The sequence below is a fragment of the Bombus vancouverensis genome, chromosome 9 (assembly GCF_051014615.1).
Source record: "Bombus vancouverensis nearcticus chromosome 9, iyBomVanc1_principal, whole genome shotgun sequence".
Classification (NCBI taxonomy): Eukaryota; Metazoa; Arthropoda; class Insecta; order Hymenoptera; family Apidae; genus Bombus; species Bombus vancouverensis.
The window spans coordinates 6,158,607-6,185,137 of NC_134919.1; the positions used below are offsets into that span (position 1 = coordinate 6,158,607).

Sequence of the window (26,531 nt, forward strand, 5' to 3'; positions counted from 1 at the left end):
GTGTCGTTTTAAAGGATGTTTAAATAATTGAGATTATTATATGATTACGATGCATATGAATTACATATTATATAATGAATCCCCGCTGTGTAATATCAGGCACGTTCTGTTCAACTGATATAGTAATAAGTTAATCACTTAATGAATATTCATTTTTATATATTCATTTTTATATATATAAAAATAATAATTGGACTTTTAAGACATTATTCAGATTAGGATTTATGATTAGGATTAGGATTAGATTTAGGATGTTATTTGTTAATGAAACATTTTTGTACACTTCCTTGAGACGAATTTGATAAAAGTTTTTCCACATTCAGCTTTTTTAATGTAGTATTGATTCATGTGAGTAACAAAAATTGTATACGTATTTTCAGAACTTGAAGTGCTTATGCTTTATGTTAAAAATTTAAAAAATGTTATACATTTTAAATATCTTTTATTGGAACAATTTCTATTCACTTATATTAAAATTATTAACATTCATGTGTAATGCTGTATTGCTATTTGTTACTTTGAGCTTTGAATATCGAAGCTTTTAATTGGCATCTTCGTTATTGATTTATCTGTTAACACGTATATTTTATTTTGGGAACTTAGAATATATGAAAATTGCTTCGAGGGAAATTTTATTTATTTAAATAATTGGTGTAACTTCATAAATTTTATATATGTACATATTTACATTGTTGCGAAGTGCCTTAAACAGAAAAAACCTTTTTAAGTTACTTGAACAATCTGAGTGATCTGAATGATTACTTTGATTGAAATGATTGGTTGAAATTTTTACGACTTATTTCAAAAAATCATCTTAAATATCTAAAAATTTGCTTCGAATTCTATTTAAAGAATGAAGTAAGGTTATATCATCTTTGTTAATTTTATGTATACACTCGTTCGAAATAAAATTATCGATCATTCAATAATTCTCAATCAATATTTTTCATCCTTGTACTTTATTTTAAATTTACATTCATATCATTTTTTATTATCAGTTTAAATAATATAAAAATATATCTCCCTTTTCTCATAGGATTTTTTACGCATAAAAAATGATTGTTTTACGTTAATTTCGTTTCCTGTTTTACAGATGACTAGAGCCAAATACATCTTTACTGGTGGACAATCGAGGAAGTGCAATATACTGTCTATTACCAGTTGCATTATGTTTATAGTTTATAGTTGCTATAGTATAGTAGCTATAGTAGTTTATAGTTTATAGTTTATAGTATTGTCAACGTATGACATAACTTGGTTGTTTGTATCGCAGTCCGTGCCTTATCTTCTCTGCTTTGCTTATATTGACAAAATACGTTGCAGTAGTAATAAATGACAAACAATTCTTATATTCAGGAGTACTTATATAATATTAAAAAAGTATGTATATTCTCGCATGGATGATTTTCGCCGCAGAAGTCGCAGACGCTTAACAAATAGATTTATATTGAGCCTTATATAATCGCATAAAAATTTACACACATACTTAAGCATCTTTAAGAAAACATGAGACAAGTTACGCCTCTTACACTAAAATAACGTGTTAGTACCTATAAAAAAAAAAACAGTAAAAATAAAACAAGGTTAATGTCAAGTAAAAATTTTAATCGCTGAGTAAAGCCACACGTGCATTTGCGCGCGTTGTTTGAATTCGTCATACGATAAATTTCTCAATCGTGTGAAAATGTTTATTAATAGGTGCTCTACGTTTCTATGAAAAGTCGATAAAAAAGAGAAACTTCTCTAATGGTACATGTTTCACTTAATAGGGAAAAATGCATTTTCCCCTAGTAATGTAATCGTATCGATATTCATTGCAGTGCATTGTTTTGATGAGCTGCCTAAAATTAAGGAATCAGAAAAACAAAAATTGCTCCTCGAGTTTCCCGTACGATGATCAACGATGATCTATTTTAACCTTGGACAAGTTCAAGTTACATCATCGATGAAGAGCTCGCAAATAATTTCCGTGGATGGTTCGTGACCGGCAAGTACCATGGCAACACGGACAGACAAGAATTTTCCGGCATGTAACGATCAAGTGGACCTACGATCACATCGGATAATCACTTTGAAGCTAGAGGTGGGGAATCGTAGCAGTCGAAGAGCGCGGGGCAAGCGACGCGTGCGCTGAAACGCTTCTCTACATAAATATCGCAGCCACGCTCCTACGGTAGTAACACGGTTCGTGCTATCAGACGCTCGTTGCCTTCATGACCAGTGCCTTTTAACTCTTTCCAACAACACAACACGATAGGACGCAACGCGCAACTCCGTTTCACAGTCATCGATCAAACGATCAGCCAGAATACCAGCACTCTGTACGATCGCTGGACCAGCGATAACACCGGTGAGTATCACACTGATCCTCCTCTTTATATAGATATTGCATCGATTTTCGATCAAACTGACACGTTTTTTATTTAAAAAGAGGGAAAATATTTCGAATTTTTTTTAGCATAGATTTTAGATATTAATTTGAGTAGGATGATACAGTTAAATCTATGTGATTGTTGTGACAAAGGATTTTATAGTATTTTATAGAATTGAGTGGATTAATGCACGATTAAAGGAAATTTGAAAACCGTATTTGTAGCAAGAAAGGAATTATTGTTTGAAATACTAAGCAATTTATTCTCATTGATTTCTTTATCGTCTAACTTTTTCTTTAAGTATCGTTTACGTTAGTAAAGAAAGAGGTACTATTTATAAAGTGACAGTGTTGACAATAGTTTGCCATTGAAGTATACAGTTTAATTCATACTTTAATTATATTTTAATCTATTCTATACCATACAATATTTGATTTATCACTTTTTACATTGAAGTACCGTGATATAAAATTGAGACTGGCAATCTTTCAGGATTTACATTTTTTGCTAATTAAAATGAACAACAGAAACAGTTCTCAATGAAAAGAGAACACTAATGTTTCATTAAAATTTCAGTTAAAAATGATCTAACGTGTTTTTCCTCCATTTAAGTGGGAAAAGCGGAATTATCATTCATGTTAATTAGTCCAAAGGCAAATAATAATGGATACAGTGTTTAGGCGATTGTGTCTTTTATTGAATGAGAACATTTTTCGGACGGCATATTTTAAACGGCGCACTATCGTGCGTTTATGTGTACTTTACAAAAATTAAAATGTAAATTGTTAGTAAAAAGCCTTGTAGGAGTATAGAAGCTATAAATTTGAAGATTGCTTAACGAGTTTTTTGCTAATCATAGTAACAGAATAATCTTCTCTCGTAGTTTGTTTTGTAATATTTATCTTTAAGAATTAACTTTTCTATTTCCACATAGCTCTAATAGCTGCCTGAGGCTACTGTTATTGTGGATTGGTATTCGTGCGAATTGATGTTCTGGCGAATGAGACATCTGAAGATAGCAATGCACACGCTCATGAAAAGTTTATATACATATTTAATTACATTGTCGTATTGAATTCGTTAGAATGTCAATTCGTCAGAATACGCATTTACTGTAACCTTATCTTTGCGCTAATGACTATACCCTATTAATATAATAAAAATAATTAGTTCCTAATCATTTTTCATAATGATAACATAATTTCTCGGAATTATTTTTTTCACAATGATTAACTATAAAAATATTAGTTGCTTCTTTAGAGTTTTAGTTTAATATTATTCAGAATATTCATTTGACAAGTAGCTTTTTTCCAACAATAATGCAACTTTTTTGAATTTTTTCACGATAACTTTTGCAAAAAATTTTTTATAATAATGATGCAATTTTCTTGAATTACCTTTCGCAATAGATTTTACAATGCGTCTTTTGCAATAATAGTGTAACTTTTTGTTTTTAACAATAATAATTAATTATAAAGTTATTAGTAGTTACTTTAGCAGTTTAGTTTAGCATTATGTGGAATATTCATTTGACAGGCGATATCTAAACTTTTGCTTCATAATGAGAACGATTACATATCTCCTCGCTAGTTGAACAAAGAACGAACAAAGAGCATCTTACGCTCGCACTGGACAGAAGAAAGCTATGATACCTTAAATCATGATACGTATATAAATACATTTCATTGGCATGGTAGGTAAAACGGAATTTCCTTGAAATTATGCGCTTGCATTTGAAATAACATCGAGCTCTTCTGCGAATATTTAAATCATAAAACTATACGTTAATCAAATAAATTCTTCCTTTTTGTACATTTTTTTTTTTTGTAATCGAATAGAGTTGTTACATGAAATTATTTGTATTTTGTGTAATAAAAATCTGATCTTTTATAAAATTAGTGCTATCAAATTACTGTATTATTATAAAATAATCTATATTAAAATATAATAATTTGTTAGGTACTATAAAATTATATTCCTATAAAAATTAGTATTTATATAGTAAGCATTATTAGTAGTTTATTATTGTGTTGTGTAAAACAGAACAATAAAATCATTGTTTTATAATCATTCATCGTGAAATAGTGGCAATACTAATCTAGAATCTTAAGATAAAAATATTATACAGCAACTATATGGGAGCAGTGCTCCGTTATTTCTTTTTACATAAACCGAGTGAATCTATTTATACATTTTAATTGGCGTCATTTTGCAGTCATTCGAGTTGAAATAATGCTTATCTCTACTTACGTCTAACGAAACGAAATTACGCGACAATCAGTTAGAGTATCTCTCTCCCCATGTTCGTTTCTTTACGACGCTCGATTATAGCTCTTTCTAAATCTATTGTACATATTTTTATACTCTTCGTATTTTTCTGCTATACTCTCTACTGCTTCTTCATTCTCATTAGATATACAGTGACTTATAAAAGTATTTTACTCACAGAAACTTTTTATGAATGTATTATGTGTTATATAAAACATTTTGAAATCTTCTTTAACTCTGTAATGAGACACGACTATCATGGTTATATTGGTAAAGTTTGAAGCGAATCTGGAAATGTAAATATAGAAGTTACAATATATTTATCGCAAGCATACGCTTCATAGATATCACCAAAGTATCTGAACAGTGAATTCTATTCATTTCCTAACAAGCCAGTATTTAGTGCGATTGTCGGTATTAATTATATGTTTAACACTGTTATTTATTCTTATATTAACTTTTTATTAAATACATACTTGCAGTATTTTTTAACTTCCATATACATTTTCAGGTTATTCCAAATTTTGTCAATGTAATCAGTCTCTTATTACAGTGTTAATGAAATTTCAAAGTTTTGTATAATATGTGGAATATATTCATAAAAATGTTCTATGGTAAATATTTCTGTGAGCCACTGTTATATAAGTATACATTTATTTGCTTTTCAATCTCCTTCTTTTATATTGTTTCAATACGCTACAACCACTTGTAGTAATATATTCGATTTCAATACTCCTTTTCAATTAGGCAAACGTAAATGAATGCATTTTTATCGATTTTTTCAGTGACGGTCAGGATTAAACCGGCAGTTGAAGTAGTGGAAGTAAGACACTGACCTACATCGTTAAAATAGAAGTTGTCGAATTGTATGAAATTTTCATTCAGGATATCGACGGTTTGCATTTCAACCGATTGAACCGTGCTCCAATGAACTACGTGAAATATGATATAGCATCTAGCGCATTCGAATATACGCGCTCAGCCACGATAGTGATTACTATGATTCCGGGAATCGTGTTTCATGTGGGGAAAGAAAAGCAGATACAGGACATAATGTTTTGCGACATTAATCGTTAATACGCCGATTTAACATGTTTCTAAGAATCGCGATTTATTCCTAACTGTAATTGACTAACGTCTTATTCCTGCATAATTCGCGTGGAAAATTTTTTTTGTAGTTATCTTATCCATTAATCGATTATTCCTTGCATGCAATGCATTTAAACCATCTCAAGGATAAAACCATCTCATTTATTTCGATTCATGAAGTATGATCACGTCTTCTATCTTCTTTAACGATTAGCTTACTTTTATGTATTTTCCATTTCCAGAATTAAGAGTACCTTGTTTCATTGGGATTACTCTTAACCCCATTACGGTGCAATAAAATAACGAAAAATTCGAAACGAACGATTTCGAAAATAATTATCTCTTTATCTTCAAAATTTTCTGCATTTCTACTATCAGATACAAAAACATACATACATATTTTCGACTTTTCACAAAAAGTAAATATTGATAATTGTATAATATACGGTGAAATTTATAGCACTATAATTATTTATAGGAATTACCTAGAATTATACAAATTCTATAAATTATGTATTACATTTATAGGAATTTATAAAAAATAGTTAGAGTCTTTGTCCAATTGAACTGTGGAAGGACTAATAATCCTCCCTAATTATTTTAATTACTTTGTCACACGGATCTGTTGAATGTAACAATTTCACAGTACGTAAGGAATTATAATATAGCATTTACATTTGCAGGGAGTAAAACAAATTTAACCGTTGAGTCATTTTCATTAAATTTCTAGTTGGAGGACAAACTAGTTAACAAGTTAAATAGTGTATAGACATAAATGTTTTTCTTGGTAATTTCATGATTATAACAAACATGCGTGTCCGGTATTATGTTGGAAACCATGTGGTGGTGTCATTAAAACATCACCGATGTTTTCTCGCGTATTAAGTGTCGTGAGAACCATATTCGATACTTATATTTGTCTATATGTCTGCGTCCCTGTAACTCAGCTGATGGTGTTGGTAACGAACAACAACTTCCGTAAACAGTTTAACCAGTTTGACTTAACCAGTTTTCTACTCTTCGATAAGCCTTTATCTTTTGTGGTTTAATTTCATCCCGTATTACTAAGTGTTGATCGCGGGTAAAAATATTTCTTAGTAAAAATCAGCTTCTATGAATGAAACTCTATTCTAAATTAAATAAAAAGAAAAATGAAAGTTAATGTTTTTGTAATAACTCATTAATTATTTTAATCGGACTTTAAACAAAAAAAAAGATGGAAATATACGTTAAATAATATTTGTTAACGATACCTTTGATTTAATATGTTTAGTTAATTTGTGTTTACTTTATAAAATGATGAAATGACAAGGGCATCATATGTTAATAGCAAGAGTATTATGTTAATTAGCCAAGACTGTTTTAGACACAAAAATGTGATTGGGAAGTGGAATTCTTCTAGGTTGTTTGTGAATATTTCAAGGTGATATCCATTCCTGAATAAAACATCTTCATTGTTCATAAAGCCTGAGAATTATTCCATGTATTTCGAGGTAAATGCAAGCTTAAAAAAGTATTTAAATTAATTTGAAATAGTTCATCACACAGTAACGACACTCTGTTGTATCTAATTATTACGGAATATAGTATACACTATTGCTTTCTAATTCGTTATATAATGTAACAAACACGAACTATGGTATAACTAGTTTGTAGCGAGACTTATTAATCGAAGGCATTACTTAAATCGTGTACAACCACATATACTCGATAAGTATTCAACATCGATCTATTCCTTTGTTTCGTATGAAAACTGTCATTCTACAAACTAGATATATATTTTTATCTAATCTAATTAGATAATTTCATACACCCATTGTACCTACAGTAGCGTCCAAAAGCTTCGTTAATCAAATAGATTTTTCATTTTATATTCTGAAAATGATATTTTAAAGAATTTGGCTAATATTATATAATAGTGTTTATCTATTATACTATTTTCTCATCATAACCTTACATTAGATATTAACAGTAATTCTTTACAATAAAATATAAAATGAAAAATCCATTTAACTGATGAATTTACATGTCACTGTACTTAAATATCGGGTTAATGTATGACCAAGAAAAATAATTCGCAAAAACCGAGCCAAGGCGACTGACAGACGTGAAGGATTTGCACGCACGTGACTCTTTTTTTCCGTTCTACGCGGCACACTGAACCCATGTGAGGCCGCGAATCCACATAATGATGGAGGATTGGGTCATCGGGTCTGGTGAATCGCGTGGATATGTTTTCGCAAGTTTCCATGACGATAGAACGTCGACAGTGAATCGATCCAACGTTCTTTCGTATTAACAAGAATGGAAGTGATAGCAGTGGGGGTCGCGGTAACACGTGTAATCATCGGACGACGCGTGTTTGTTCCGAAAACTAAAGAAAGTGTGTCGCTAGACTGTTGCAAACGCTCCGTAATCATAACAGGCCTGCGATCGTCTATTCAGACACGAACGCGCTCTAGAAATATTGTATTATCTGCCATCTTGACGAGCGGATTACAGAGATTATTGTGTGTTTCGTGTGGTAACTTGCGCCCTTTGCTGTATAATGGTCATTGTGTGCAGAAATTTCTAGCTTGGCTCATGAAAATATTTTTTTGGATGGAAAATGGGTTCATCGCAATTTTATCGTTTGATTGATTTCAGTAAAAAAGGAATATAATACAAATAAAAGATTCAGCCGGCTACGTCCATTTAAATATTTCTTTATTAATACGTTAGTGAATAAATTATGAAAGTTTTCATGAAGGAAATTCTTTCGTTACTTTTGTTAGTGTATTATTAATATATATTACGAGATAAGATAATTCGTAATTTTGGTAATACATAGTACTGAAGGGCGACATGGTTGCAGGAAATTTATTTTGCGATTTTAGCTGTGTTCCACTGATCTTCTTAAGCAAGTAATATCTAGGGTGGGTCACTACTCTGTTCACCTAAAATATCTCTGCTATTTTAAATGTCAAGAAAATGCAAATAATACTGTTCAACGAAGGGACCAATTTCAAAGAAAGGAATAAATTTCAATTGCAATTGATCAAAATAATTACAATTTCGTATCAAATTTTCTAAGAAAATTATTTATCCTAATATTTGTTCTCTAAAGAAAATAAAAGTATTGTGACATACATTTATCTTCGACTGGACCGCTCAACTTTAAAGTAGGAGATTAAAGAGTTTGGAAACATTCTGAAACAATCCCTGTTTCAATTATAATAACTTAGTTTCGAAATCGAAAGTGTATACGTATGTATGATAACATATCGAATGCCACGGTTTGCAGTAATACATTTTGTTGAACATGGTGTAAAGTGTAATCGATCGTCCGTAGGTACAAAGATGTAGAACGTTCTCATTTAAACTCTTCGAAAATAGAAGGAAAGTATCGACTGTTCTGAAAGCAATGTTATTTCTTTATGATACATTTCTCTAATACATATAAGATAAAGACTCAACGATATTCAATTTAAGGAATATTAATACTATTACACTAATCTATTACTAAGTTTGTTTTTCTTACCAGTGTATATTTGTTAAATAACTGACTTATCAAATGATCATTTTAGATATATCGTCGTTATCATTGAATTTTGAAATGGAAAATTTGCTAAAAGCAAGTTAACAAAGATTACGTTTGACCATTAACACAACAATCAAATTTTTGTACACACAATTCAGTGTTTGAAAATTCAACATTTTAGTCGAGAACAAAAGATATGAAAATAGATTCGATATCTTAGGAAGATTTCCCATACTTCAAGCGTACAGCTATCACGTTTGTCCTTGCTTAAATCTTATCAATGAACAAATATTGTCTTCTCGTAAGATTCTTAACTGTAAAACCTACATACTTATCATTATGTTTACAGAATAGAGAACAACAAATTCAATTGTTCCAAAACAGATGAAATCTACGCCTCTTAATCACATACTTTTAATCTTATCGTTGAATAAATGTTGTTTCTTTTCTAATGACAACCCAATAAGAAAAACAGAAAAATAAGTGTACGTTCGATTATATGAGTATATTTATATATAGAAAGTAGAAAATCACATGGCAATGAGCGCATGCAAGAATGCATAAGATCGCTGTGCGATGTTCCACGTGGAATACGAACTTTCATTCTGATCGAGTGAGCATCTTGAGGATGACGAGATGTTTCCGCGTCGCTCTTCTACCCGGAAGCCAAATGCACTTTCAATCTAGTGCACTTCGGACCGAAAACTATTTTCGTTGGTGACTGTTATCTATACCAACCGTTGCTTTCGAACGTCAGTTGAGCTGTATGCAATATGTTCACCTGCCAATTGCATTTGGCAAACTTCAATGCCCACTATGATCGCACTTGTATCTATCCCAACACCGGATAAATTCTCTAAGTGTTACATTATTCGAATTAAGTTGCACGTTATCTCAATACCATTACATTTATTTATATTGTAATGAATGTAAGCTTAACTTACATTATTTGTCAATTTCAGTAATGTACTGCCTTATAGCATCATATCTTTAATAGCTAAGGAAATGAAATGTTGGGTCATGGTCAATTTCTCCTCTATAACACAAGAACTTACAATTAGACTTATATTAATATTAATTATATAAATATATAAATATAAATATATTAATTATATAAATATATTAATTAAACTTATAATTTCAATTGTCAATAACATTCAATTCGGTATACTCAGAGTCTCATATATTTTACTTCACTGAAGTATTTTATTATTCCTTAAAAGATATCGATAGAAAATTTATAGGGTATATGTTTAAAGCTAATAACTTCTTAAATATACAAAAATGTAAAATTGATCTCAATAAGAGAAACCATTTGAGATGCATAAAAAATAATTTTACAAGATATTATGATACATTTAATTTGATTATTGAGATAGTTCTTGATGTGCTCGAGATTTCAACGAAATAAATGATGGTTGAGTTCCTTCGTTAATTAAATGTGTAATTAAGTCATTAGATAGCTTCATATACATCCTAATTGCACTTAGTAAGCTTGATATTTACTATCCTCTATATATGCACTTAGAGTTAGATGGATTAATATGTCAACCCATCCTTGGACAGTTATTTATCTCCCGTACTTTCTTCAGCTTATGTTGAGACCTAGTTCAACACTTGGTTTCGTATGTTAATTAAATATTAAGAACAGAATATTTCTTTAATAGTACATGCATAGGTACATATAATATATATATGTAACTGCGTAAATTATCGAATGATAGAGAAAGCGTCATTATTTTAAATGACAAAATTACAGGAAATGTTCATATTGGTATTATCGTTAATTGTGATGGTTACCGCGACAAAAAAACGGAAGTGAAAATTGTGGTATTAGAAGGTCGTCACGAGACGAAACAGCTTCTCGAGAATGAATCATGATTTATAGGTATCCTTGAGGTACATGTATATATGTGCCTGAAATACCTAGGTGGCTGTATGTCACATACTACCTACTTGAAAATTCATGATTCAATTTCAATAGATTGTCGTAAACATCGTAACACATCTAGGCATAAGATATACATAAACAAGGAGCAAGATTACAGAATTAATTTTTATATTTAACATAGAGCTAAAGTAAGATAATTAAATAAATATTTAATAGAACTAAAATATACTTCCAATACAACTTATTGATGTATAGTGTCTGAACTATCAATATACCAATCATTCATAATTAAGAGATACGCGCCGAAGCCCTCGAAAATATGTTAAACGATCAGTTAAGCGATCGAAAGTATCGTACATTTAATTTTAGATTACGTTTTATTTAGCTAACAAGCACTAACGTCATAAACGATTGTGATGCACACTGATGCATGCTGATGCATACAAGCATGCACACTCAATGAATTCAATTATCTAATTGGCTCCTGTAATATGTATCTTTTTATGAAAGAAGTAAAATAGACAAAATATATATATATATTTTATATAATTATATAATATATTTATATATAATATGTATGATACTATATATATATATTTTATATAATTATATAATATATTTATATATAATATGTATGATACTATATATATATATTTTATATTATTTTGATTACATCAACTTCTTCTGTTACAGATTATGCTTAGTAATTGTTTTAATTGGCTGTCGCGTATATTTATCAAAAAAGAAACACGTTACAATTTGACTATAGCAACGTGTTTTATGTGTTAAAAGTACGTGATACATAATGAATATGTTTGCACTATATGTTTATTTTTCTAAAATTTTTCTAATTCAACCTAATATAATCTAAAAACAAGAATATTTTCCAAGTATTTTCGAATAACATTGAATATCATCAACCCTTCACAGGGATAATTAATACACTTAATTGATTTCATGGCTTCCTTTCAATCTAACTTCAAGGGTGTGCAGCGCAGCATGACACCGTTCATTTCAATGTATTCTCTTGAAAGTGACCGGAAAGTTACTAGGGAATATTACAAATGATGACAAGGAAAATCCCTGAATTTTCGTTAAGCGCTTATGCCACGTGTGTTCTACGAAATTCTGTAAATTTTAGAACCAAGGTTAAGAAAGACACCGTTGAGTTCCGTACTTATAAAATATATCGCAAAATGTTGGCATAAAGCGAATGCATTAGGAATTTTTCATCTCTTTCGAATCACATTTCTTGGCATTAGCACATATACGATCGCAAATATTATGTTAACATAACGCATTCGTAGCCTAGTCACATAGTTAAAGAAGCATAGATGACAAATAAAGGTATGTCAAATGAACGATATTTTTGATGTGTACACTACAGAATAAATTTAAATTGTGACATTGTTGCACTTGTTTGTACTATTTATTTCCTAGTACTTCTTTCATAGTAGTTTAGTTTAGACCAGTTTATACGCCTACATATTTAGGTCTGATATTTAAAAATACAAGGTTTCAATTATAATATAATTAAAATTACTGTGAATTAAAAATATAGTATATAAAAAAAATAAAATATGTAAAATAAAATTAACTTAATTATAAGATTAATTCTTGCTTTAAGAATATTTGTATCTTATTCATGTAAAATTATTCCATCGAGAAGTTTCAATTATGACACAGTTCAAAATAAAACGGCTATGGCTGTATCAATTTCTTATTATTATCGTTATTGTACCCAATTTTCGTTAATGAATGCAATATAAATGATTGAAAAAAGTTCCTCCTGTGTTCCATTTTAAATGGAAATAATGATACATAAAGTTCACTTCATTTCACTTAAAAGAACTAATAAGTTGAAAGGTGCATAAATATGTATTTATTCATCGCTTTGCTATTGAAACAGAATTCATCGGATATCGTTAATCAGTAATCAAGTATAAAAGAAGTCAAACATATATATATATACAGGGTGGTTGGTAACTGGTGGTACAAGCGGAAAGGGGGTGATTCTACGCGAAAAAAGAAGTCGAAAATATAGAATAAAAAATTTTTTTTTTTAATTTTTCCATCGAGACAACGATCTACAATGAGATCCGTTATAACGAGACGTGATAAAGTGCACGCGTACCGAACGAAAATTTAAAGTCGATTTTCTCGAAAACAAAGCTTCAAACGAAAAATTTTTATTCTATATTTTCGACTTCTTTTTTCGCGTAGAATCACTCCCTTTCTGCTTGTACCACCAGTTACCAACCACTTTGTATGTATGTATATATATATATATATATATATATATATATGTAGATATTGACATCGTTTCTATTGACAGAAATAGGTTAGTGGAGCATTCTAGCATAATATCTCGCAAACTAATAATTCATAACCTTACGTGTTGCATGCAACAAGACACGAATTCAATGTTTCAACGGTCCTCTTGACAAAATCTTTGAACAATCTGTAATAACCGTCTTTCTATGTTGTAACTGGTTTACTTTGATATTTGTTACAGCAACAATATTTATACTTGTGTGGCGCTAGTTTCATCGATACGTACATATGTATACACGCACGTATCAAACTTCGATCGAGTAAATACAGTCACTAGGTGTTTTATATATAAAAGCAAATCAATAACTCAGTTAATAAAAAATAATATAAATTCTTCCTCATTGTAGAATATAGCTATTATAGATATGTAAAAAGTAAAATAATCACATTAATATGATAGATACGATTAATGTAATTGATATATTATTACGCGTCATTTTATCTTTATTGTGTACTCGTTCAAATAGATATTAGCTTATACTCTATCTGAGTTATCTATTTTTCGTGTATTTTTATTTTATCAAATGAACGAATGTTTATTACGGATAATATTAATACAGGAAGGTATTACACTGATAGCACCTTATCATTATGTGAAACATAAAGTTTGTACAAGTAGTTGCAAATACCATTACATAATTCTTCATTGATAAAAAGATCTTTAATGAAACCTTTGTAAAAAGTTATGAATATTTGTCCCTCTAGATAACAGTTTGCGATTTCTAGTTTACAGAGCATCAGGAGAAAGAAGAAGTTGTAGAAGAATGAACGTTACTTACATATTGTTAATTTCTTGTTTTGTTTAAGGCTGAAGAATTTGCAAACAATCATGAATACAATAGTAGTATTATATTTGGGAAATAAACAATGGATAATGAAAAAATAATTGATCACCTGACATATAACAAACAAGTTAATTGAAACATAAAATGTTTTTGTAAATTTATCATTCAAGAACATACAAAAATTTATGAACTATGTAAATGTTACAAATAATTTATCTAATAGGTGAGAAGTTATGAAAAAGTAAATATCTCGGTAGTATGCTTCGATTATTAAGATCGATAAATTAAAAGCGAAATGTATACGATATACATATATATGTAATAATACGCTATTGTTTACATCGTACGACTACTGTATGGTCACGCAATGTATTGGGTTTCACTGATACATCTCAGGTGATCTCAACATCTACCGCTGATCGATAGTTACATATACTGTTAGTTATATATTGTATCATATTATATATATGCATACTTATATACATACTTACAGAAAACAAAGAAACTAAACAAGAACTACATTATAATATATACGTAATAAAACAATCTAAAAAGTAGAAACAAAGATTGATAATACAGAGGCACAAATTTAAAATTTATTCGAAATGCGATGAAACCGGTATTTCTGTTGGGATTGAAGATGGAAGGGATAGCTACATATATAAATAATATCTGCTACAGTTTATGTTAGTGGGCCAGTGAAGAATACGTTGTTCTTTCACGATTTCTCCTTATTCAGAGTTCTTTTCAAATTTTTTCTTCAATTTTCCTCGATTTCAAAAGTGTTATTTGCATAACAAAACCGAGAAGCGATTATTTGCTCTCTTTTTACTACTCTTAGTGCCTCTTTCTTAAGAGTCGTTTCGTTTCGTGCGAATAAGTCAAACGAGATTCGATTCACACAAAAAGTTAACAAACGCGAATCGATTGTTTGACCAACGATATTCAAAAATGGGTCCGAACATGCTCGTAAAGTTGTGTGGAACTGGATTCTTAAAAAATGTTGCCGTTGGGTCAAAACCGAAATGGATCACTGTCGGCAGATGTTTTAGGTTAGTATATGCTTAATTGTGATCGATTGACAGCACCTTTACCTCATACTAACAGGATATAAGAAAATTCGAAGCAGAAATGGAAAAAGTGGCAGTACAAATCGGAAAATATCAAAATGGTATGAACGATCCAATTTACTGCTTTTGAATCTAATTCGATTACTCTATTTGATCCTAATTGATCCTAATGTCAAACGTTACATTATATCTATTTGATAGTGTACATTATACACGATTATTGAAAAGATATCCTAAATGAAATGTATGGAATTATATAATGAAACTTATAGCCATATCGAATTTAAAAGAGGCTTTACAAAAGCTGGTAATTATTGTGAAAGTGAATAACTGGTTCAGAACCTTGAAATGTAGTTCTTGACGTTATCCTCATTTTTAACTTTTTTAAGATAACGTATCAACGTATTTTCTTAATCTCTTTATATCACATTTCATTATTTAATACTTCAGAGAAAAAAATATAAGGTTTACAATAGTTTACAGCTACAATAGTGTACGCGCTGAGTTGAATAATGTAATTTACAGTATGTACAAAAAATTCACATTACATATTTCTTTCGTAAATATGCCCATAATATTAGCACAAATAGATAAGACACCGGATGGATTTTAACTCTTTTTATTTAAGGTTAATAGTTTTAACATCTTATCATCTAATATCTTAGTTGCAATAAAATTAATTTATTTTCATAAATCTTTTTATTAAAATTTTTATGTGGATCTAGAATCTTAATTACAGAATTTTATACAGATTCCCTCTCTTATTTGTTATTATATTTTTTATATTAGTTTTTTATATTAGTCATACAACCTTACTGTCGTACTAATACCATTTATTTGTTTAAATTCCATTTTCATTTTATTTCTTTTCTATTAATCTCTTTTAATTAGATTAGAGTATATACAATATTTTTAGCCGGTAGAGTAGTGATACTTTACTAATTAGGACCTAAACGATAAATCAGAAAGAGGAGTATGTAAATATTTGTTCAATTGATTAACGCCACTGTTCATTAAAATCATCTTTGGTCGATTATAAAAATGCAGGAAGATGATAGTACCCTACAGTAAATATTTAGAATATTCACGAACTTTTTGGGAAGTTCCTTAAAGTATCTATGTACTATCGAAAGAAGTATTGAGAACTGTTGAATAAGTCTGATCGAATTTTATCGAACAAGATTTTATGTTTCTCGCTCGCGATCGAGGGACGCTTTGCATTATTGCGAAGCTTATAAATGCATTCACTGCATTCAAGGGAATATGTATATATGGTCCGACATGCTTTCTACAAATGGCAGTACTCGGGAAACCGGTAAATTACACAGTGTGTTTCACAATGTACATTGTACATACTACGAGTGAACAAGATGCTGTGGAGAAATGGTGTCTTTAACGCCATTCCATGATAAATGAAGCTAAAGGAATAAGTGTCTGGTTGATCAAAGTTCGGTCAATTTCTCGGACAATAAATTTCGTTTCTTCTTTTACGGAGAATTTTTTAGATATTTGTTAACTTTCTCCAAACAATAATTGTTGATATAATTAATATAGTAATGAAACAAAAAATATATGTATGTATATTTTTGATTAGATCGTGATTAAAGTAATACTTAACTTAAGTACTATTATGATTTTAACTTTTTAAATGTGTTTATAATTTAAAGATAATTTTCTAAATTTTCAATTGATTTTTAGCTTTAAAGATAGTTTTTATTGTAAGAAATGATTTATGTACATACTTGCATAGTTTGCACGGTTTAGATAATGTACATGTATTTGCGGAGAAAGATTATGTCTCTCTCAACCATAAACATAGCAGCGATTAGGTATTACAAACGATTAATTTGAAATATATTTAATCCATCGTTTTATATTTAATCAGATACCTATTATGCAAACGATTACACAAGTCTTGATTTCATATTTAGTTGCCTAATTACCTAGAATACTAAACTAATTTTAATAACGCTTGTAACAATGTTTATTAAATGACAACTAAGTAATTCAGAATAAGAGATGAATAATTACGTAAACAAGAATCAAATTTTAACAAATTTATATACAAAAAAACTATTATTCGATATATCGATATCGAATTACATCCGATTCCAACGATCAAACAAAAGTGGAATGAACTCCATTGAAAAATGTTGAAGTGCCTAAAAGATTCATTTAGTTTCCTTCTCATTCTGCTTTCATTTATCTTAACTCTTATATATAAACATTTCGAAATGTTAGTAATGCAAAGCTTTTTTAAAATTATTAATAAAAATAGTACACAAAGCTGTTAGTTTATATTTACTACATATTGTATACATTCGTAACACTTGATACATTCTATACATATATTGGTTTCATGGTATACGTATCATCCGAGCAACAAAGGGAAAAATTTTAAAAATAGTCCGATTCGACCTTCGAAACGTTCGAAATATTTGCACGTGCGTGGTTAGAGTTATGATATCAGTTAAAGACTTTAGGAACATCATTCGAGTGCGTTGCTCGTGGGCGACTGGCAACATGCGTGTGTACTCTTTGGGGCTGGAGTAGCACGCGATTCCCGCGTGCGTACTGCGTGATGCCTGATGCGTCTTGCGTGATACGTAGGCGCACCTCTCTTTCTGTTTCACCGAGAATAAATCGAGAGGATCCTTTATGCCGTGTGCCGCTGCATCTGACATGTGCGAATGAATCCTCATTAATATCACACGGGGAGTTCACGTTCTCGCCACTACGCGACGCCATCATCCGTCTGAATTCAGAATCGATACTTTCCGGCAAATATCGAAACAAACGATTCGAATGTCAAACAAAATCTTTATTCAAGATTTTCAAGAGATCGAATTTTAGAATTACCTTTATTGTTTCATGAACATTTTTTCATGTATAATGAAATAAAATCGATTGGATGAACGAAATATTGTATGATATGTTATTATTAGTTATTATTAGTATTACTATAATGTTATAGACACGTTTATGGAGAAGTTGCAGATGCAAAAATGCCTAAAATGCATATAATACGTAAAAATATGTAAAATGTCCAAAGTATAGTACTCGTTATAATATTTAATAGGTAAAAAATTCTTTACTTAGATTACATTTTTTTTAATGATATTCGTAAAAATATGAACTTATATTAATATTCGCAGTCTAGTTATTATAGGTGCTATGATACAATGTAGTCCGTTTTGATAGTACATATGTAATTGCATTATATTTCGACACAGAAAATAATAGTTATAGTCGTTAATACCATTCTTATCGTGTTGCAGCATCACTATGTCGCGCGTTATGCTGAAGGAGTCGCCGAACGCGGCCTTAGACAAGACCTTGCTAAATAAGTATCTCGACCTGCCTCAACCAGAGGATAAAATTCAAGCGAAATACATCTGGATCGATGGTACTGGTGAAGGTTTGCGAAGCAAGACCAGGACTGTAGAATTTGTGCCGAAACATCCGTCAGGTTAGTGTCTTAGTCTTGATATATTTACCATGAAAAAGTAATTTTTTTTTATTTTAAGGAAAATAGCAACTACAATTTAATATTTTTTCAAGATCAATCACGTGTTAAATTCATTCGAATTAATATATTATTATTAGTATACTATTCGTTAAAAAAACGCATCTCAACCTCATCCAATATTAATTATAGAAACTTAATCATGAAAATATCAATAATTTCATATCTTCAATAATTTTTTATCGTGGGGATCCTTTTCTAAAGAGAGTTAATCTAATATCAGTTTCAAATTACAGAGTAATTTAAACTAGGCCGATCAAAAATTTCATTACTCCATGTAGTTACATCAAAATGCGACTGAACTAGTTGATTTCCAGTTCAGTGAATCGAAACAAATGATATATTACAAACACCAAATTAAGTAATTACTTACCGTAATTAAAAGTCGGACACAAAATCGAGGCATTTTCTTACATGAGAACACGTGTAAACGTGTTGACAAAGTGTTTCATAAATGTTCAAAATTGTTTGTTTGTTGTAAAAACAGTAAATTATCTTCTTCGGCCAATATTAACTAATCATGTTGAATATTATGTCACGATAGAAACTATGTTTAATGAACATCAGATGATTATATTTAATATTTCGCATCTCGAATCATTTGTTTTTCATTTTTTTCCTCGTTTTCGATTCATGCATGCAACACGTAAGGTATGATGTGCAAAATAGTTGATCGCTCGGCACATATGCATTAATCTCAAACGTTTGTCAGCATTACGAATAATATCCGTCTGTCTTCATGAGATTCTGCGCGCGTTACAAAACTATTAACATCTGTGGCGCGTAGAATTCACGGGGCCATGATTGAATGTCGGCAATCTAAGAGTAGTACTTGCATGGAATTGATTATGTAAGTCGAAATATGCGTTTGTTTTGAACTTCGTCGGATGATAGTATCAATAAATAGATGTATTTTCATTTTTTTTATTAATTAATAATTAATCAATAACATATTATTTATTACTAGGTTACTTATTACTTATTAATTACTTATTTTTTTATTTAGTTATTTACTACTCTTTACAATGTTAAGGTAATGTTTCATAGAACAATTGAACAAATAAAATTTTTCTTCATTAATGGATAGATAATTGAAAATTTGAATAAATCAAGTCCCTTAATATCTACTACGAGAATTGCAAGATTTATCCATCCTAAAGATAGCCAAGGCTAACAGAGATAGCTAAATAGCTGCTTTCTACGAATATACACGAGCTCTTTTATTCATCTGAAAATAAAACGCTTCTTTACAATGAAGCATTGAATCTGTATCAGTAAAAGCAGAATAAAATACAATATGAACGTTAAGTGAAATCTTATTAGTATTTTCAGTAGGTATACTTATTAGCAACTATATGAATGATGTTTATCAATTCTTACAAAAAACAAAGATTTATTATTTGACTATTATTACTTTACTACTTGATATTTAGCTAAACTTTTACGATCAAGTCGAGTCTAGTTTAATAAATTATTTATAACAATCACCTTTTAACAACATTAACATATTAACATACAAATTATTTCATGGTCTATAAATCATTGTAAAAGTGAGAGTAAAATAAAATAAATGCCAATAACTAGAGAACATTTCTTAATCAAATATGTATTGGTTTCTGGTTTCCAGAACTACCAATATGGACGTACGACGGAAGTTCGACATACCAAGCGGATGGTGCCAACAGCGACATTTATCTTTGTCCGGTGGCGATCTACAATGATCCGTTCCGTCGCGGAAATAACAAGCTAGTACTTTGTGATACCTACTACAGCGACATGACCCCGACTAAGTCGAATAAGCGTTTCAAATGTAACGAGGCTATGGAAGCTGTTAAGGATCAAGATCCATGGTTCGGAATCGAGCAAGAGTACACCTTCCTTGATTTCGATGGTAGACCCCTTGGTTGGCCAAAAAATGGTTTCCCTAGCCCTCAAGGACCTTATTATTGCGGTGTAGGTGCTGATAAAGTAATTGGCCGCGAAATTGTTGAAGCTCATTATCGAGCTTGCCTTTACGCTGGCGTAAAGATCGCCGGTACTAACGCAGAAGTTATGCCCTCTCAATGGGAGTTCCAAATTGGACCATGCAGCGGAATATCGGGTGGAGACGATCTGTGGGTTGCCAGGTTTATTCTTCATCGCGTAGCTGAGGAGTATGGTGTGATTGTCACCCTAGACCCGAAACCCATGGATGGTACGTGGAATGGTGCCGGTGCGCACACGAACTTCTCGACAAAAGCCATGCGTGCCGAGAATGGTATCGCCGAGATCGAGAAGGCAATCGACAAATTGAGCAAACAACACCTCAGGCATATTCAAGCGTACGACCCACGCGGAGGGAAGGACAATGAACGTCGTTTAACCGGAAAATGCGAAACCAGCAGCATACACGACTTCAGTGCTGGCGTGGCCAATCGTAACGTTAGTATTCGTATTCCTCGAGGTGTTGCGGAGGAAAAGAAAGGTTACTTGGAAGATAGGAGACCCAGCAGCAATTGCGATCCGTACTCAGTATGCGATGCTTTGGTGCGCACCTGCGTCCTAAACGAGTAAAATACCCCAAGCTATTTTCGAATGGATGCATCCATGGAAAGGAGAAATTGGACGAAATGTCTTGTAGTGCAATAGTGATTATACTTTCGTCGAACATATTCTATGGAAATGTATAAAAAGCCTGCTCGATAATTGTTGCTAGAAATATAGGTATGAAAAGAAAGGGAAGAGAATAAATGCGAACAAGATACTTGATAAGAATAATTATTATATTTTATTTTACATTCGAATAATATATTTTATAAAATTTTCGAACGATTTGTTATTTGTATTTGATATTTTTAAAGGGTATAGGAGGATCGTTATAATTATGTATCTATATATATATATGTCTGAATACATACGTAGAAAATGTTTATTATTAGATTATTTCCCGTGCATATAGTGTTAATGCTTTTTACGTCTACCAACCTAATCCTAGCGCGACAATAAAGCCAATTTCGTTTATTATATTGTTCAGGGTTAATTGCGTAGATGTTTTGAAATTAATATGATTCATAGATTATCCTTATTTTCATTAATTTTGGTGCTCGTTAGAAAGAAATAGAAAAGGAAATGCATGAAATTAATATTTATATTAATAGCTCTTGAATTATCTTGATATATTATCTACTGCATATTACATTCCTCGAAACAAGTTTCATGAGCAGTCTGCAATGTGTCACTTGATGGATTTGAGGCGTTACCGATTTAGGATAACAAACGCAGTAATTTTTGCAAAACTACTATGTATTTCTTTCATTTTTTGATACGTTCGAGGAGATATATATATTTGTTTAAAATGATGTAAGATGATAATATACACCGTTTACAAAATTGTTGGTCTGGACAGGTAATCGTTATTTCAGAATATATGTAAAACTTTGTATTTCATATGCTACGTTCAAACGTGATATATGTTCATCTTTTAAATGTAATAAAAAAACAAATATAATACCTCTTTCAGTACCTGAAAATGCTGGAGGGTGCCATGATCAATTACATGTCGTTACGATGATATACGTATGGCTGTCAATCACGGAATTTCATGAAGGCACGACAAACTGAAAAGTTCAATGAATATGTCCCTTTTTCGCAGTTATCATTTGAACGGTTACTCGCGGATTGCGAAGGCCGTGATTATTACATTAGAGTAAATACGTACATATAATGATTAAAAAGAAAAATGGAAAGAAAAGTCAATGTAATATGTACATGGTGTATTTTCATATTTGTATGGTATATTTTCATATTTGTATTTTCTATGGTGACTTCTTCAATGTAATTGTATACCATGACCATTGTTGACAATTTTGTTGGTAGTGGTTATCACTGTTGTTATAATAATAAAAAGCGACATTTTTTAATGAAGAATTGATATTCCTTTATTAGCATAGTACAATCACTTTTTTGTGGTATAGAATAATTGTAACAATATATTTTATTTATTAAATTACTGGATTAAATTACAAAAAAATATTAGACTAATAATATATGATTCTTATATATATATGCGCATGATAACTATTTTCTTTATGACCTAAATGCATACTCAGTGCTTGTTTTCAATGTGCTACTGGTATTCCTTTTATGAATTTCCAGAACCACATGTACGCAGTAGCTCCAGACAGACAATACCATGTGAGGAGATAATTTAAATGGTCATTTCGTAATTCCACTCTTGTTTGACCACTAATTGGATACTGATTCAAATCGTTGTTAGTGCTCATTTCGAGGTATATAGGAGACGTGTCTGCCTTTTCAGCCATTTCATACACATCTCTGGAAAATAAACAAAGATTTATTTAGGAATTATAGTGCTAATATTTTTACATACCTATAATACCACATATTATGATGTGGACGATTTTTAGGAACAAAAGATGGTCTTCTTTCACTCAGTCTTAAAATTCCTACAATTTCTTGTTCATCTTCTATCTCAGATTGGTATTTCTGTGGTGAATTTTTTAATGTTTTTGGAATCCAGCCACGATTTACCAGAATTGTTAAGCTGCAAAATATTTTAAGCTTTAAAACAAAAGAAGAATAAATGTACATCCTTTTAGTACATCTCTACTTACTCTCTATCTGCCAACTTAAAGGGTGTAATAATATGATATCCCCTTTTTGATTTGCTTCCAAAAGAAAAATTGGCATCTGATGGTTTACCATCTTTTATCAGGCTTCTATTTGCTGCCATAAATTCTTTGTCATATAAAAATGTTCCTCTCACTCTAATAGGATAATATTCCTTTGTCTCCAAATCTTCTAAACTGAATAAAATTGATCATTGTTCCATATAATTCTATAATAGTAAAAATGTTATAAATTTTATTCTCCTTACTTTTCTGGTAATTCAAAAGGTTCATGACTAGTACGCTTTTTTAGTCTTTTTACTAAATCTGTTTTCCATTTAAGCCTTCGAACTTGCCATGTACCAAGCAAAAATGTACAAATTGGTACACTCTGTTTTTCAATTTTTCGATACAAAAAGATACTGTTTATAATAATCAATTCTCTGTAATATATGACACTTTTTGTTTCTAACTTACCAATAAACAATATGCAGGGAAACTAATTTTTTCACTTGACTTGTAGTTGGATTCATAAGGTTCCCGTCCATAAATATCACTTCTGAAAGTCTTGTGATTTGGTTTCTGATTTGTAAGCTTATACCACCATTGAGATAAAGTTTCTTTGCTCAGAGATCGAACAATGATAATATTATATGGTTTTCCTACTTTCGTAAAAATTCTTCTAGTTGGTACATTCATTTTTGTCGATATTCACCTGGATGCTTATAGGTTATGTTTTAGAATGAACAGTAATTGTATACACGGAACCGCGAGCACAGTATAGAATCATTTGATCATTTGACATAGACCAATTGTCGTGTTAATGTCATTCCCAACTTTATCGATTTAGCATGAAACGAGTGTATTGGGAAACTTAGTGGAGGCGTAGTTTAGATTTTAGTCCTCTGATGGTAAGATAACAAACTACTGAAAGTAGGTCCTATGTTCTTTTTGTTCATTTATCCAAATTAGCTGACTTATTTACTTTCCAAATACTCAATAATTTTCAATAACTAAAATTTTTTTAATTGAGAAAATGTTCTTTGAGAGCTAGTCTATTCAGTATTCTTTTCTCCCATTCGGAGGCTTTAGCAGCTGTTGATGTAAGTACTTACCAGGCTCTGTATTAAAAGCTTAACTGATAAAATTACTGTATTCTTTAACGAGAAATTTTTAAACAATGCATACAACTATCTAGAAGAAAAATTTTAGTTAAATTTTCGACATGACTTTCTAAAAATTATAAATTTTATATCCAATTCTATTTATGATTGTATATATTGCATATACACCTGTTTGATGGGATAAAATCTTGTTTTGTAAAGTGTAATCAGCATACCCTCATAGAGAATGATATAACCTTGCTCACTTTTAGATCTTTCATCATGCACTGAAGCTGTCGATAATTTCCTTTTGACTTAATTTATTTTTTAATTTCACTAAATTTTCATTTTCCTGGGGAAAAAGATAAAAATGAACAGTGTTATTTTACATGCAAGACTGTAATAACCGTGCACACTGTAATATACGTTAACAGTGGTCGTCATTCGGATACTCTTTAAAACACAATAACCCTTTTAAAATCGGATCAAACGACTTGACATTGTTTGAGGAGCTAGACAAATTAATAACTAGATAATGTGTAAAAAAATTGCTGATACAATTGCAATTGGTCAGAATTGCGAGAAAAATAGTGAAGGTTGGTTTCTACAACTTTTTTATCTGAGCCTCTAATGAAAATTTAAACAATTCGTTTTATAGATTTATATCAGTTATAATATATACATGCTGACAATTTGATCAATGAAATTTTTGCATTGTCCAAATTTTCATTACAGGCTCATAAAAATTGCATGGACAAAATGTCCAACACGTACATATATAACTGGCATAAATCTACAAAACGTATTGTTTAAATTTTCATTACAGGTTCATAAAAATTTCATCGATCAAATTTTCAGCACGTACATATTATAACTGACATAAATCTACAAAACGTATTGTTTAAATTTTCATTACAGGCTCAGATAAAAAAGTTGTAAAAATCGGCCTTCATTATTTTCTTCGTGATTCTGCCTAGTTGGAATTTTCTCAAAACCTCCAAGCTTTTCGATTAATACAGAGCCTAATAAATACATCAATATTTGTTCAAGCCTCCGGACGAGAGAAAAGGCTACTGGATATAATAATTCTCAATGAACATTCCTTCAATTAAAAAAAGTCTTAAGTTACCAGAAGCTACTGAGCGTTTGGAACGTAAATAAATTAGCTGATTTAATTAAATGAAAGACGCAAGGCATTAGGTTTGTATTTATTTTCCTTCTGTTTCATACAATAAGTTTTACAAAATAAACGTAAAAATATCTACTAAACTAATAGTTTTTCGACATAAGTAGATTAATAAGTTTTTATAGAAAATCTCAAGTTGCATCGATTAATGTATTAAAAAATATATAATTCCATTAAAAAAAAACAAGGGTGATCTTCACAACACCTTTATACACCTACCTATAGAGAAACTAATCTAGCATTAAAATATGCTCCCGTTGAAGCTATTCAACTTTTATGTGAAACATTTTTCGGCATAATTTATGGTATAGTATACCTATATTTAAAAAACTCAGAGCAACTTATAAGAATAAATTAAGTCACACATTGTGCTTCGATTAAAAGAGAATATAAGGAACATTCTAATCACCGTAAAGGCTCTTAATACAATACATTTTACGTCATGAAATATTAAATTGCAATATTTAATAATTATATGGTAATTTATTAGTTTTGAATTTCGAAATATCATTCTAGTAATTATTAATTTAGTGTACATAGTTTTATAAATATTTTATTTAATGGTGCTTTTTATGTTTTAGGGATAACGAAGATATTAAATGACTTTTAACCAGAATCATTAGATTAAATATTGGGCGTGGTTATGGATAAGGAAAGAAGAGGTGTTTATAAAGTAATTATTCGTAGATGTATCAATTCCTTTCGTTCTATATGCCACGGACAACGACTCTGTACTCGGAAATTTCCGTGGGTGAGTTATAAAGTCGTCGGTAGGCTTTT

The 26,531-nt window shown here is 30.5% G+C and overlaps 2 protein-coding genes across 2 annotated transcripts; one reads left to right on the forward strand and one right to left on the reverse strand.

Annotated features, from left to right (window-relative positions):
• The first annotated feature begins 2,160 nt into the window (after positions 1 to 2,160).
• On the forward strand, positions 2,161 to 21,764 carry Gs2 (glutamine synthetase 2). The gene is made up of 3 exons (XM_033345657.2): positions 2,161 to 2,350; positions 18,608 to 18,798; positions 20,483 to 21,764. The coding sequence occupies exons 2-3, from the start codon at positions 18,615 to 18,617 to the stop codon at positions 21,406 to 21,408; spliced, it is 1,110 nt and encodes a 369-aa protein (XP_033201548.1). The 5' UTR covers positions 2,161 to 2,350; positions 18,608 to 18,614; the 3' UTR covers positions 21,409 to 21,764.
• Positions 21,765 to 22,177: 413 nt separating this feature from the next.
• Surf1 (surfeit locus protein 1) lies at positions 22,178 to 24,308 on the reverse strand. The gene is made up of 5 exons (XM_033345662.2): positions 23,940 to 24,308; positions 23,732 to 23,853; positions 23,469 to 23,660; positions 23,225 to 23,398; positions 22,178 to 23,169 (listed from the first exon to the last, which is right to left on the reverse strand). Exons 1-5 carry the CDS (start codon positions 24,159 to 24,161, stop codon positions 22,953 to 22,955), a joined length of 927 nt encoding a protein of 308 aa, XP_033201553.1. The 5' UTR covers positions 24,162 to 24,308; the 3' UTR covers positions 22,178 to 22,952.
• Between the last annotated feature and the right edge of the window lie 2,223 nt (positions 24,309 to 26,531).